Source organism: Heliangelus exortis, chromosome 6 (assembly GCF_036169615.1).
Source record: "Heliangelus exortis chromosome 6, bHelExo1.hap1, whole genome shotgun sequence".
Classification (NCBI taxonomy): domain Eukaryota; kingdom Metazoa; phylum Chordata; class Aves; order Apodiformes; family Trochilidae; genus Heliangelus; species Heliangelus exortis.
The window spans coordinates 19914727-19930079 of record NC_092427.1 but is presented as its reverse complement, the minus strand read 5'-3'; the positions used below and the strand labels follow the sequence as shown (position 1 = coordinate 19930079).

The 15353-nt window shown below is 40.7% G+C and overlaps 2 protein-coding genes across 2 annotated transcripts; both read left to right on the top strand.

The window, feature by feature from the left end:
• Positions 1-381: 381 nt before the first annotated feature.
• LOC139797231 (RNA-binding protein 44-like) lies at positions 382-3824 on the top strand. Its single transcript, XM_071746214.1, has 4 exons — positions 382-705; positions 943-2235; positions 2364-2416; positions 3587-3824. The coding sequence occupies exons 1-4, from the start codon at positions 382-384 to the stop codon at positions 3807-3809; spliced, it is 1893 nt and encodes a 630-aa protein (XP_071602315.1). The 3' UTR covers positions 3810-3824.
• Positions 3825-4404: 580 nt separating this feature from the next.
• On the top strand, positions 4405-14395 carry RBM44 (RNA binding motif protein 44). Its single transcript, XM_071747053.1, has 11 exons — positions 4405-4616; positions 4700-4725; positions 5484-5556; positions 5865-5967; positions 6297-6428; positions 8189-8262; positions 8379-8452; positions 8776-9142; positions 9952-10097; positions 10201-10348; positions 13376-14395. The coding sequence occupies exons 1-10, from the start codon at positions 4476-4478 to the stop codon at positions 10322-10324; spliced, it is 1260 nt and encodes a 419-aa protein (XP_071603154.1). The 5' UTR covers positions 4405-4475; the 3' UTR covers positions 10325-10348; positions 13376-14395.
• The last annotated feature ends 958 nt before the right edge of the window (positions 14396-15353 follow it).

Sequence of the window (15353 nt, the reverse complement as noted above, 5' to 3'; positions counted from 1 at the left end):
GATCGTGTGCATGAAATACACTGAGGAGGAGGTCAGTGCTCGTGTCTGCTTTTAAGTACTGTGAACAATTGGTTTAATGGGTGTGGGGGTTAGTGTGTCATAAGCAGTACACTTGCTAAAAATCCTACGTGTATTTGTTTGAAGGAAGGTGCAGGGGGCAGAAACAACCTTGTAACTACAACACATAGGTTTAAAAAAGGTAACCTGCTCGTCTACCGAGCGATGTTCTCCGCTTCACCGCGTTCATCCCGACTGCAGTCCGCTCCTTCAGAAGGAAAGCCTTCGAGCTGCCGGTAGGTTTTAATGCCTATGGAATAAGAGGAGGCTGCGGTGTCCAGGGCAGGCTGCACCGAGGGCTCCCCGAGAGCGCACGGCGAGTCCATGAGGACAGAACGGAACCGCCGCCTGGGCAACAGGCGGAGGGCGCATGCGCGGGGCGGGCCCGTCAGAGAGAAGGGGCGGTTGGCGGTTGGGCGGTGGTTGGGAGGGAAGCGGTTTCTGTCCCGGCTGGCGCTGAGGTGGGGGAGAGGCGCTGCGGGACCGGCGCTGATACCAGCGCCTTCCGGGACGTGGAAGGAGGGCGACTTAGCTTGGGCAGCAGGAAAGCTGCTCAGTCCACCCCCATGCCCCCCCTCCGGCCGCCGGGGTGAGCGCTCGTTCCCTGTCTGGGTGTTCCCCTTGGGCCAACGGAGGCACTGGCGTATTGTGAGGGGCACCCTTCTTCCCCAGTGCACGGCGATGTGGGGCCTCCCCTTTTAACGCCAGAAACGGTTTCCAACTAACCTGGCAGCTCTTGAGCATCTGGCTGCATCACTAGTAGTAAAACCAAGGTTATTATTTGCTTAGGGCATCCCTGGAGCTGTTGTGGTTCTTGTCTTTAAGGCAAAAGTGCGGGGGGGGGAAGTCATCTGTTGTATGTGTCTGCTTTGGCAACGTTAATAGCAAGATTTTTCATCTTTAGTTGCAGATAGTGAAGTGTATAATAAACAGAGAATTCGCTGTGCACAGGTAGGTGAAAGCAAGAAAGAGGCTGTTATATTGGGAGGAGCATGTGATGATACATGCCTTAATTGTGGATTATCTGATGATTGCAGAAAAAGCCATTTAGGTGAAGATACACAGTTTGAATATCTCCGTGCTCACAAGCAGAATTTTGAAGACAGAAATAGCTCCAGTACATTTTCTGAGCAAAGGAAAACTATGGAAGTTGAAATGTCAAACAGGAGAGAGAGAGTACATGAAGTTCCAGGGAGTGCAGTGGCAAAGGAACAAAATCTTGTTGATATGTCAGAAGATTGTTCTCTTGCTCCTGAGAATGGTGTAGCTGACTGGACCTGCCTGGAATCTGCTATGCCAGAGCTCCCCCACCTGCTTCAGGACTCCGTGTCTCTGCCAGATTGCAATGGCTCAATTTTTGATGATGAAGAGCAGACAGAGTATCACAGTATTGAGTGTGGAAGCATGCTTGAAAGTCATTCTTGTGTGAGTAAAGAAAGGGTCTGCCCAAACATGTTTTTATGTGACAGGTTAGGAAACAAAGAGGTGAAAGATTGCTCAGTGATTGATAGTACACTGCCACCCGAAACAACTACAAGAGAAGTGTGTGAAAACAATGACAGACACACTCACAGCATCTCAGCAAAGCAAGACAATCCTTTACTGTCAGCACTGGATAGGGCCCCTGCAGTAGCCGTGCCATTTTGCAAACATGCAGAGCACTCATTTTTCTACAGTTGTGAAGAATCTGGTGTGTGCCTCTGTAGTGCCATCTGTACTGAGTGCACTGCAAAGGATGCTGAATCCCAATTTCCAGTCTCAGCAGCTGTCACTGATGAGAATCCCTTTTTTGAGGTGGAAGTTGCAGATAAATCCTCCCATGGAAATACCAGCTGTCTGACCCCAGAGTATCATGGAAACTTGGAAAATATTCTCAGTGACTCTACGATTAACCAGGCTGTTGATGTGAGTTCTGATTTTAGAGCTTGTTTTACAACAAGCAGAAGTACCAGTGCTCAGGTTTGTGTCTCGTCCAGGGCTATCAATACAGAGATAACAATGATGAACAGATCTCGAGCCATGAGATGGTTTTGTGAAACCTGTGCAGACATTGCTTGTAATCCAGATGGGTCGTGTGGAGCCAGTAGTACAGAGGAAATTCTGTCACAATTTAATGACAGAATGGAAAAACACTCGGATGGCAATACTGCAACAGCTGAAAGAAGATCACAAGTTCAGGTAATTAAAAATAAAGCAACCAACATCTGAACAATTTTGATATATATAACTTTTTTTTTTTAACTAAGTTGCTGAGCACTTGTCTATCCAAATGCTAATCTGTAACTTTTGAAATACTTTTTATTTAGGAACAGCAGGAATCAAACAGTGAGCTTTGTAGCAGTGATAATAACACTGACAGGTGGGTCTTAAATTCTTCCTGGTTTGGAATTCTAGATGCTGGGTAAGTTTTTTCATGATTGAAAGTTTATCTGTGACTTAACAAAACTGAGTGACTAAATGACTGCGGAGCAGCAGCTCCTATGCTGGGGGGTCAGGCTGTCCTTTAGAGTGACCTGGACAAGGTCACTCTAAAAAGGAGGAGCTGAAGATCTCCTGAAGTTGTAGGAAGACTAAAATGGCCTTTGTCTACAGTTGCAAAATGGCCAAGAACAAAGTGAGTGTAAATCAGCAGTGCTGTCCTAGGGCAAAGAAGGGAAATCACATCCTGAGCTGCATTAGCAAGCGTGCAGCCAGCAGATGGAAGGAGGTGTTGGGTCTTTAGTTTGGTGCTTGTGAGGTTGCATATGGAAAGGTATCTCAAGCTGTGGGCCTTGTGCAAGAAAGAGATTGGCAGACCAAAGAAAACCCACGGGAAGACCATGGAGATGGTGAATGGAGCTGGTAGAGCGCTTGATGTGTGAAGAGAGCTGAGGGAACTGGGTTGGATCAGCCCAGAGAAGGGAAGGTTCAGAAGGTGGGGAACCTCCCTGCCATTCTTGGCAATCTGGTGGTGGGTTGCTGAGAAGTTGGAGTCAGATTCTTTGCAGAGGTCTGTTTTGAAGGGGCAAAAACCGAGAAATTACAATGGGGGAGTTTTAAGTGAGTACAAGAACCATGAGAGCAGTATTGATACTGTCTCCTTTCTGGAAGATTTGAAACAAAACAAAAAACAAACCCACCCACAACGCTAGTTTTGAAGTTAGCCCTGCTTTGAACAGGTGGTTGTACTACTGGTCTCCAGAGTTGCTTTCCAACTCAAATTATTCTGTGACTGAAGCAAGGTGGTTCTGTAGATCAACAGAGTTTCTGAGGTTCTTTTTGCTCTTACCACACCACTTTTTTGATAGAAAAAAAGATTATGATGCTCATGCAGTTTCTGCTACTCAGTTATGGATTATTACAATATTGAAGCTACTGTAAGACATCATTTTTTGTGTGCAGTAAACAACAGGAACTGATTTATTTTTTTATTTATTGTTCATTTCCTTATATCAGAAAAAGCTGCTGAAAAGCTACATGTTACAAAATAAAACATAATGAATGTAAAATAGTGATTCAAGGGCTTCAAGATTTTATTATTATTTTAAAGGCTGATACATGTTGACAAAGAAGCTGTGAAGAATTCTGCATCAAGCTGCTGTCAAAAAATACTGCAGAGAGCAATTGAAGCAGAACTGCAGATTCTGAACTGTCATTATCAGATGTGCTATCAGCACTGCTTGAAGATTTGCAAGCCAGCTTTGGAGGAAAACACTTTTTTTATCAGGCATGTACTTTTTAGTGAAGTGGATAACTTGGTTAAAAGGCATTAATTGCTAAATATCATTGATGTAGCCTATACATAGTTTGTAGTAGTGTTTATAGTTTAGTGTTGTTGTCCAAAAGAGTTTGCATTGTCTTAAGTTATTTTCAGCCTAAAATTTTCTGTAGCACTCTGAGGCCCAGCAACACCCAGCTTCTTTCCAGGAATGTCAAATACAAAAGGAAAAGTGCAGAAAGAGTAGAACAGAGAATGTTCAGGAGTGGACAAGATGCATAAGGGAGAGGAAGTGTCAAAGAAGAAAGAGGAGGTGCAGGACGGCTAAGAAGGCAGGAAGGGGGTGGTGATTGCAGAGTCTCTGGTTTATAAAGCATTAACCCTGTAAGGAACCTGGAATTCACCCAAGGAGCCCTGCCTCTGAACACTTTACTGTGCCACAGAGAGCTCTAAACCCTCCTTACCCTGGTGTCTGCTCCACAGCTTAGGAGGGGGTCCAAGAGAACATTCAGTAGTGCTGTGAAAGTTTGGCTCTGAGCAGTTTGACTCTGGGCCTTGGGGGTGAGTTCCTCTTCTTGCAGGAAGCAGAGGAATCTCTGAACACTGTATAATGTTTGAGCAGTTCTGGAAGCAGTAAGATAAATGTCTCCTTAAGTTCAACTTATTTTCTTCTACATATTTTAGCAGGCAAAATGTAAATACTGAATTGGATTCATCTCTCATGTTGGTTTTGGAAGAGCTAAAGAAGAAATACATCAGTATGAGAACAAAAATAAAAATGGGCATACCTTTAGATGCACTTCCACCGCTGTCAGTTGAGATGAACTTGTTCCCAGTCTCTTTTTCTTATGTCCCCTCCAAGGTAGTTTACTAATTGATTTTTGGTTTTATTATAAATTGTTTTCTTCAGTAAATTAAGAGAAATATTTTCTCTTTCTTTGGCAGTTATTCAGAAAGGAGCTTTGCCATGAGTAAGTAGTCATCATTTATGGTTTTTAAAAATAAATGAGAAGTGAGTTTAAAGATTTTAAACTTAGAATTCCTTTATTTCTCGTAATTTTCCCCGTTTCCTGCTTCTACAGAAAAATATTTTTCTTAATCCAAATGCTGTCTGTCTTGAAAAAAATAATAATAATAAAAAAAGAAACAAAAACCAACAACCACAAAAAAAACCCCAAACCAAACACCAAAACAAGACTTTGCTGCCAACAAAGATAATATTAGATGTACAAGGTGTTTCAGGTGTTCTCCTAGAATTAAAATTCCATTATGAACAACGACAGAAAAATAACTTAATATTTCAGGCATTCATATGTTTCTACATTTTTAAGAATGTTGAGTTATTTCAGGTAAGTGGAGATTAAAACAAACCTGGCAATAAGTTTTGCTGCATCACGTAAACAGCTAGATAACCTTTTTTTCAAATTTCTTGCTAAGCATTATTAAATTTAATCAAGAACTGCATGGACATTTCAACTTGAAAAGACACATTGAAACATCACACAAGGTCATTTAGGTGTAAAGGAAAGACAGCCCAACTTTATCCCTTTGCTGTTATAAAATGCAGGTGTCAAAACCCTTCTCATTTTAGGCTAATATGAATGAAGCAAGTTTTATATATTTTACTGTGAGTTTTTGGAAACTTCTAATATTTCAGAGTACTTGGTATCACTGTAGAATTTTAAATTGTTGTGCCATATTTTGTGTGTAAGTCTTGCACCTGTTTTAGCTCTGTTTCAGGCACAAGTGAAGCTGAAGTCAAAGCACCAGAACTGCAAGGAAAAAAAATATCTGTCAACGTGGTAGGGACTTCTTCATTAATGAGTTTCCTAGATGTTAATGTTGTGAAGCAGTCTCCTTTTGGCTGTATGCAAATACAGTCACATTCTCTAGGACTCAAGTTGGGATTCTCTGCCAGTAATTTCAAATGTAGCTGATGTGACCAGAATTTTGATGGTCCTTCCAAACCAAAATAACCTGGGGGTTCTTGAAGGTAACCAGTAGGTTAACTTTAAAATTTATCTATTTAATTAATTAATATCCTGAAGCTCAGAAAAATAATGTATATTGAGGTGCCAAGTGCTATGAAATAACTGAAGCATATTTGTAGGACGATCCCCGGGTTGTGTGTGTAACTGCTGGTGGTCAGCCAGGTGATTCTATTTCCTCCAAGACATTTAAAGAACAATATAAAGAGGAGAATGTAGAACATGGTAAGTGATCTGTTTCCAGTACAAATGTTACATTATTTGTTAATTAAGTTGTTGGGAAAAAACCCCCAAACCCTATGTAAAGCACCTGTAGATACTCAGCTGTCCTTCCTGTGGGGGAATGTTTAATATTGTTTCAGCTCTTTCTAATGCTTTACATCTTGAAAGAAAATTTTGCTGTTTAAATCAGAAATGAAAACTAGTATGTGTCATTTCTTTGTATCAAATTATGGAGATAGCTGGAATCCTCTTGAGCAGAAAGAAATTTGATCTGTGTTTGTATGATGTACACCAGTCTGAACTTTAACACTCTGGAATTTTCAACTGTCAAGGCTGTGTGAAAAATGAAGAAGGGAATGAAGATTGGTTTGATGCTAAAGAGGAATTGTCTGTAGCAGCTTTTTCTGTCGTATCTGAAGAAACAAAAAAACAACAAGAAAAACAAGACACAGTTGATTCAGGAGGTGAGGTCATGTCCTTTAAGCTGCTGTACCTGTTGATGGTGTGTGAGTATTCTGTTCCTTCTACAAGCATCAGTAAACTTGGAAAAAGTGGTAGCTGGATTTTCATATATATATTTTTTGTTGATTTTGTAGTGAGTGCTTTTACAAAGTCCTTTTCATCTTTATTTTTCCTTGAAAACTCAACCTACAGTGGTACCGTACTTCTCTTCCTCCTTTTTCTACTGCCTTCCCCATAGTAGCTTAAGTTCTTAAGAATCACCTGGGAATGGTGTGTGTTTGGAGACTTGGGTCCCAGTGATGGGCATGGTTAGATGTCCTAGTGAGCTGAAAGCAGAGAGCTTGTATGCTCTGTGGTGGAAACTGACATTATGATGCTGTGGAATAACTGCAGTAATTCCTAGAGGTGAGGTGACTTAAGAATTAAAATCATAGTCACATTTTAAGGAAAGTTACAGCATTGAAGCAGGTGGAATGCAGCCAATGTACAACAGGTTCCTATCATGGCAAACCTAGGTGTTGGCAACATCAGGGGGACTTGGTGTGCTAACTTTTAAGAGAAACTGTGTGGAGGTGGAGTAGAGTGGAGACACTTGCAGCCACACTCTGTGGCAGCAGTGGATCCTGAAAGTACTATGGGACCAACCAGCTGTACTTTTGATACCCCTGAGCCAATAACCTGCCACCTTTTGGCAAGATGTGAATTAAGTGAATTTTTCGCATTGTAATACCAAAACACACCTTCATCCCCAAAAGCCACCCACCTCAAAGGTGAAACCACCCCTGGCTGAGCATGCACTCTGAATTTTCTCTAGTCTATACCTTTCAATGTGAAGCAAGAGAACTTTGCATCAGTCATGATAAAGGTGTGTATGAGTGGAGTCATTCAGCCTCCACCTGTAAGGTAAAATAGTACAAAAAAAGCCAGCAGGGGGAAGGCTGTTGGGGAAGATACCATCACAAGGGCAACCATGACCTCTGGGACCAGTTGACAGGCTAAGCCTCTCTTCCTCTCCATCAGGGCTCCTTTGGGTAAGATTTGAACACCTGACTGGACCAAGTGCCTCCCTGGGCATAGAGTCACTTTCTTTATGCATTTTTGGCCAGGCTGTATTACTCATAACCGAGGTATTTGAACATTCTTTACAGACAGTGGATTTATCACTGGCAATCCAAAGAGCATGTGCACTGTTGCTTCAGTAAATTACACTGTTCATTAATCTGGCTTTGAGAGATTTCATTGAACGTGACCAAACTCTAAGGTGTGGCAGTGATAGTTGATGACAAGCACAAGTGGATGGATAGCATGGTAATGCAGTAATGCCCCCAGAGCCATGATCATCCTGTAGAAGACTGGACATGACCAGACCATTAAGTTTGGCTGTCACTTGGAATCTAAGCCCAGCTGCACACAGATCCTCTAATATCTGAGGGTTAGCTGGAACACAAGGGGGCTTATTTTCTACCAAATTTCATTACTCCTTTTAACACAACAGCTGCCCATGCTTAAACAGTGCTTCGTGTTAGTTCAGAGCACTGTTTTCTCTGATTGTGCCTCTTCTCTCTTTCAAACCTTAGTAAATACTCAGGGGAAAGTGTTTTCATAAACAGAACTGTTCCACATCTCAGTATGCTCATTTTTATGTTAGAATACTCTATTCTTTAAGATTTTTTAAAGGTTTTCTATCTACACTTTGTGAAATTTACAGCTTGAACTGAAGCAAGACTACTTAGTAACAGTGCTTTCTTACATTTGTTTTTAGAAGCAAAGATAATGGAGAGTGGCAGCGTGTGTTCTTTTGTTCGTGTTGGTGGCCTAAGCACCTCAGTGTCAGAGGTATGCCTGCTCCTATCTACAGTTTACATATTTACTGCTACAGAATAGTAGTGATGCCTCTTTTCTGACTTCTTTTGTACTATACATTTACAACCAAATATGCTTCTATTTTGTAGGATGACTTAAGATCACGTTTCCAGAAGTATCAGATTGCTGACACTATTATCTCTGTGAATTCTAGTAATTGCAGGTATATTAATACATCAGTTTTACTTGTTTCAGATTTTTTTTTTCTGTCTGTGAATGAGTAATGGGTGAGAGGGGGGAGTTGTTAATTGATTTGTTTCAGTAATTAATGTAGAAACAGGTATGCTGACAAAAAGTTGCCATTCCAAAGGCAGCTTCTCATCTTAGGAGAACTTAAGGAGTTTGAAATTTTTTGTTGAGTTTAATGGAGGTACAGTTAATATGCGGTAGAAGAAAACTTATCATGTTCTTACTGATATAACCTTCATACATTATTTTACTCAGTTAATTTTTTCTTGTCTTTTCTTTTTTAATTTTATGCCTTAGACATGTGTTTCTTTCCTTTAAAGACACTAGTAAGGCCAAGTTAGCTGTGGAGGAAATGAATCAGAAAAAAATAAAAGGAAAACCATTAAGTGTTGAACTTGTAAATATTTCATTGGAGAATAAACGCTTTGTTCCCCAAGTTCTTGCAAATAAGCTTTGGCATGAAATCCAAACTGTTGATAAGAGTCAAAGAAATTATCAAAGTAAAACAGTTGCTTCAGCCTCCAAGTCTGTGAAAGGACCTGATGCCACCTTTGCTTCTGAGAAAACACATCTCCTTCCCATAACTTCTTCAGAAATTTCTTGCTTTACTCAAGTACCATCAGATACAAAGTGCCCTGATTGGAAATCCTTTACTGAGGATAAGGTATGTTTTTTTGTTTGAGTTACTTACAGGTAAATAATTATTGCTAAAGCTCCTTTATATGGCAGATGAAGAGCCATAAAACTTCTTGACCCCGTAACATGTTACATTTAATATATGTAGAGTGATGCTAGGATAGGAAAGTGTGTCGTGTTAGTAATACATTTCTGGCATGCTGCAGAAGACTGAGAGCACCATTTCACTTGCCCCTGTGTCATACACTGATACTCCATCTCTTAATTAATCCTTAGCTCGTTGGTAACCTATTAATGTGCATTAGACTTTTCATCCTGCTTCTCTTCTCTTTTGATTTACCACTTGTAACAGCTTTTCTTCATGATTGCCATGTGATTTTATGCAGGAAAGATTCTGAGATACTGGAAGAGAAACTTTTTTTTTTAAAGAAAAATGTAGGAAACATCTATGTGTATATCTGTAGTATTCTCCAACAGGCTTGTTCTTGGAGAATAGGGCAAAGTCAGTAATTGCTGATGTTGCTCTCATAAACTATATAGATATGCTGCCTTTGGGGAATTTTAACTTTAGACATGGTACTCCTGGGAAGTATAAATCAGATCTAGTTTAAAGTAGCAGGAATGTCAGTTACACATTAATGCATGTAGTAGTCTTATTTCTAATTTACAGGTTGAGTAACATTGCTGGTTGTATTAGAATAATTTATTGATCTGAATCTGTGTTTGTCACTTTTGTTTTTCCATAACAGAAATATTTATTAATAGTAAAGATATGTTGTATTACTTGTACAATACATGTAGCAAATTCACTTTTTGCTTATTTTGATGCAATTCTAGGATACTGGAGAAAATTCCTTGCAGAAAACAACTGTTCCTTTATCCACAAATTCCCATGATGCCTTTATTCCACCTAATATGTTGAACTTGAGCAACTTTACCAAATTAATGAAGAAACTTCAGAAACTTCATCCAGAGGCTAGCAGGTGAGAGTATTTGGATTTCTAATTGATTCAGTACCCATGGTGACTCAGTGCTAAATATGTTGCAAAACTGTGATGTAAATGATTATTTCTTTTATTAATATAGAGACAGAATTGTGGATGCTCTGCTGGAGGTGAGGAAAAACAACAAAGGTATCTTAAGTGGCTTGTCCATCAGCTCCATTATGGAGAGAACATCTGTCATTCTAGAGAAATCAACCCCCAGTTGAGGGTGGGAAAATCAGTGTAAATAAGTGAGTATTCTAGACTACAGAAATATATTAAAATAAAACCACTTGAATTTGTGTCACTGTATAGCTTGACTAGACCAGTAAGTAACTCAGTCTAAAGTTCAGCAAGAAGTATCTGTCTGAATCCACTGAAACAGTGGTTTCTAAGGGTCATTATCTGTTTTGCAGAACATCCATAAATAGATTAGCTCCCTAGCTCTATGCACCCTCTGGAATTTGGTATTATGGAGTTTTTATTATGTGAACTGTTTTATTAACTTGGTGGAGAATGTCATTGTACATATTCCGGACAAAGGTGACACCTGATGGCCAGTCCCTGTGTAGCATGTCATAAAGAAATTGCAGCACAGGCTCAACTTTGGTTTTAAAAATTGATGATTTCTGGTTGATGAATGAGATTCAGCTCTGGACTAGAGCACCTAGCTAAGACCTAAGCAGAGTTAAGATTAATGTCTGTTAGTTTTTCCCTCCCTTACATGATGACACAGCTCTGGGTGCTGCAGGAAGCTGCAGCTAAATGCTAAAATCACAGCCCAGAATTCAGGTTGCATTGGCACTTGTTTCAGTCTCCTGTAAAGCTTGGTATTCTGCTTGCTTTAGGGCCATTAAGCAGTGTGCCACTGCCAAGTTTCTCACATTGTCCTGTACATTCTTAGCAGTGCTCCAGCTTCACTTTTGCCCACAAACACGATCTGCCCAGTTGTACAATATTTATTCTGTTGTAGCTGTTTCTTCCCCAAACTGTATCACATTCTTGATGCTCCGATTTTTGATTCAGTACCAGTGATATCAAGGAGTCCATGTGGTTTTGATTGATACCATCTTCTCCCAGATGAGTAGTATTTATGCTGATAGTTTTATGTGTCCAGGTATACATAGATGTACCCACTGAATATTGCTTATCAGACAAAATTCTGGTCAGATGCTGATATGTGTCACTATGGTGTGCAGGAAACAAACCTAAGCACAGCCTTAACTTGAAGAGAATAACTGTGCAGTAGAAGTGTAACAGAAGCAGAGCCCAGCAAGACAAAGCAGAATACTGAGCTAATACAATAAATGTACAAATAAATGCCTATAGGGTGTTCAGGTGCAGTCATTGTTCTGGGAAGTAATGTCAGTGACCAAAAAAGTCTGGAAGACTGACTGTAGATTGTGTTAAGTATGCAGAGATACAGGATAGGATTTTACATACAGCCTAACATCAGCCCTCCCATGGTGATGGAGAGTGTGAAATAATCTCAGCCATTATGTGTGTTTGGCTGAGTTCACTGTGAAAGGGTTAGCATAACATAAATTTGTAAGTTTGGCATTCAGCTGCCCTTTGAGCTTTTATAGATGCCTCTAGGAATCAAAATTTCAAAAAGACAGGTTTTCCTACTAATCATAGAATGGTTTGGGTTGGAAGGGACCTTAAAGATCATCTGATTTTAACCCCCATCTTCCACTTGATCAGGTTCCTCAAACTCTTATCCAGTCTCTTCTTGATCACTTCTAGGAGTGGGGTGTCCACAACCTCCCTGGGCAACCTGTTCCTGTGTCTCATCACCCTCACACTAAAGAATTTCTTACTTTTATATGGTATATATCTGCCCTCTTCAAGTTTAAAACCATTACCCCTTGTTCTGTTACTACACACCCTTGTAAAAAGTCCCTCCCCAGCTTTCCTGTAGGACCCCTTTATATACTGAAAGGCTTCTATAAGGTCTCCTCAGAGCCTTCTCTTCTCCAGACCAAACAACCCCAACTCTCTCAGCCTGTCCTCATAGGAGAGGTGCTCCAGCCCCCTGATCATCTTCATGGCCTGCTCTGGACTCACTCCCAAGAGCTCTAAGTCCTTCCTGTGTCAGAGGGGCTCCAGAGCTGGACACAGCACTCCAGGTGGGATCTCACAAGAGCAGAGGGGGAGAATCCCCACCCTGCAGGGTGGCAGACCTGATTCTCAGCATGGCAGGTAGCTGAGGAACCTTTTTTACTGCTCTGATTGGCCAAGTTAGTTCTCCAGCTGGATGTAATGAGTGTTGCTATTTTGGCCCCCACGACCAAAGTTCTTCAGTTTAAAGCCTACTTAAGTTTGCCAGCTTGCTGCCAAAGATCCCTTGCCCTTCCTAGTAAGATGGATCCTATTCCTCCCCTATCTACTGACTGACTTTTGCAGGACTGCAGCTATGGACATAAACTCATCCAAAAATACCCCATGATCTTACGCTTGAAAGTATTTACAATTAATAAGGCTTTAACAGCCACAGTTGTGTTGTGCTTTCCTTGTCACGTGATTTTTGTATTTTTTTTAATGCTGTGTAGGCTTTACAGTCATAATTGTTTCTATGAGAGTTTTATTTTCTATTGATTTGCTGAAGAGATGATGACCTATAACCATTTTTACTTTCATCACAAGGGGGAGCTGTGAAGTAGGTAAATAATTAGGAAGTAATGGGACAAAAAAAATTTCTCATCTTTCTGTTGTAAGAAATCTTGCTTTTTCCTTTGGCTGGCTGAGCCCAGAGTTGGACATCTGAATGTTCTTAGATCTTGCGTATTTGTTAATTTTTATGGAGTAACTTAACTTAGAAGTGGGAAGTTAGGTTTTGGAATGGAAAGTCCTTTTATTACCTGAACCTAAGCTCACTTAACCTTATTCTGTTTTCTAAACCTCCTTATAGGCACCAGTTAACACGAGCCATGCTGCTATAAAAGTTCTCAAAACAATAAAAATGCTTGGAGTCAAATGTACTCCTTGATGATGATTTGATAACAATATTGAATTAATTTAAAAAATACCACCAGGTATCATTTGTTCCACAAAGATTATATATTTTATTTTATTGTAGTAACGTGTTTCATGCAGTTCTGGAAACTGGGAAACCTGTGTACTTCTGCAGTACAGAGCAAAACTATTACAGTTTCAAGTGGGTTTCGGGGGTATTAGAACTTCTCATGTTCCTTTTATTTGAGAGTTTAAGAGTGCATATGCAAAATTTACCTGCTTTTTTGTTTTGTTGTGTGTTTCTTTTCTTTCTTTTTAATTAGATGGATTTCTGAAAATGAAGAATCAACCATCTCCATTTGGAAGATTTTTGAAAATTCTATTACTCCTGCTTGTTCCAGTATTGTACTGTATTTCTTGTTTGATTTATTTTGGCAGATCTTAATGAAAACTGCATATCACTGTATGATATGCAGTGTTACCAAAGAGAATATAACCTGAAGGTCAGTTTGAGGTGTTTTACTGTTTATGTAGTTAATACATGATTCTTCCCAGTTATGTTGTTCACAGTAGTCTGTTCCAGCATTTTAGCAAGTTTCCCTAAGAGAAAAAGATCACACTCAGTGTAGCAAGACTTGTCTGGCACCAGCAGGACTTTTCTAGGCTGATGGACACAACCCCTTGTTTGTGTGTGCCACTTAATTTTAAGCATGATAGCTGCTAGGATTTATTGTAAGGGAATGTGTTTGTGCTTTCTAGATAATCTGATTCTGAATAATCTGTAGAAATTTCACCTATCCTTTGATAGGTGCCAGGCAGGCACAGAGGAGGCAGCAAGGGCTTCATTTTAAAAATCCAGGCTTCAGAGCTGGCAGTGTGGGTGGATGGAGGTGTTTAATCCCCAGCTGCAGCACTCAACTCATCTCCAATCTGGCTTGGCAGCATGGTGCAGACTCCTGAGGAGTGATAGGGACAAACAGTTCTTTCAGTAAGACTTTTAGTTTGAATTGTTACAGGGGGAGGAAGAAAGCTGGGAGTATCCAGTGTTTTGTGTATGTGTGTGTTGTTACTATACAGAAGAGGTCTAGATTTTAAATCCTCTTCTGATATACTAAGGGAAGGAAGTTTAGGTGTACATGTCTGCTCAGGGAGTGAGAAGAATTATCCTTGACTGACATGGGCAGGCTTGTGCTGTGATATTGCATTACAAGACCACACACCACTGTTGTTTGTTTGTTTCTTGTTTACTTTGTTCTAGGTCTTGGCTGCATTTGCCACTGAAAATAGCAGCCTTGCTTATCTGTGAAAATAAAGGTTAAAATTCCTTCTTGAAAAAGTTAAAATGGTGTTCTGCTGTTTTCAGATCTCCTCTGTTCCCTCTTTCTTATCTGACCACTGTAGGTGGGTAACTCTTTCAGCAAGAGCCCCAGGCTTGTCTTCAGCATCCAGCCCTGTATGTTTAGTCCTGAAGCTGCTGGTGAGGCCTCAGCTTTGGTTTCTTTCATGTTAGTTTCAAGATGAAAGCCACTGTAGGTGATGTTATACACCATTATTAAAAGCAAAGGTGTTCCCCAGGCTCAGTTCTGTGATTAGTAGGGAATTTGGTATTGATAGCTGAGAATAGAACTGACTTTCTGGCACACAGGTGGTTCTGTTTCTGTTGGGAAAGCAGAAGCAAGATACAACAGATGAAAGTTAGCATGCTGTGTTGTTTATTGCAGTTTTTGTTTTTCTTTGAAAGGAAGCACTACCTTCAATTGTGACAAAAGCTTTTTGTGGGTGATGACCTCCCTGTAGCTGGAGCCCTTGTCCCCCGGGATGATGGGCTTCTAAGGGTGTGTCCTTAACCAGATGTGTTCCTGAGGAGCCCAGGTAGGCATAGTCACATTCAGGGGAGACCAAAACTACCTTACCACCTGCAGGTGAAGCTGTACTAGCTCAGTAAGAGTTTTCCACTCAGTAAAGCCCCACAAAAAATTCTTTTTCCTGCTAAGGTTGCATTGCACTCTGTGTTCATATTCAAAACGGTAAAAAGAAAGTGAAGGAATGGTTTTTGGCCTGAAGCTTGAGATTACACATTCTGTGGAGATGGAAGGGAGGCTGAGGAAGCGGCATGAGGAAAAGGCTTTGTGTGTCTGTGCCTCTTTGCCTGGGCGCCCCTTCCCATTCCCCGGGAGGGGATGGGCATGACGCTGTCCTGCTGGGGCAGAGCAACCTGGGCTGCGGGCTGCTGGGCTCCCCATGGGGGTTACCTGTCCCCATCCTGCCTCATGTTGAGAATAAAGGGGCTGCAGCTGCGCC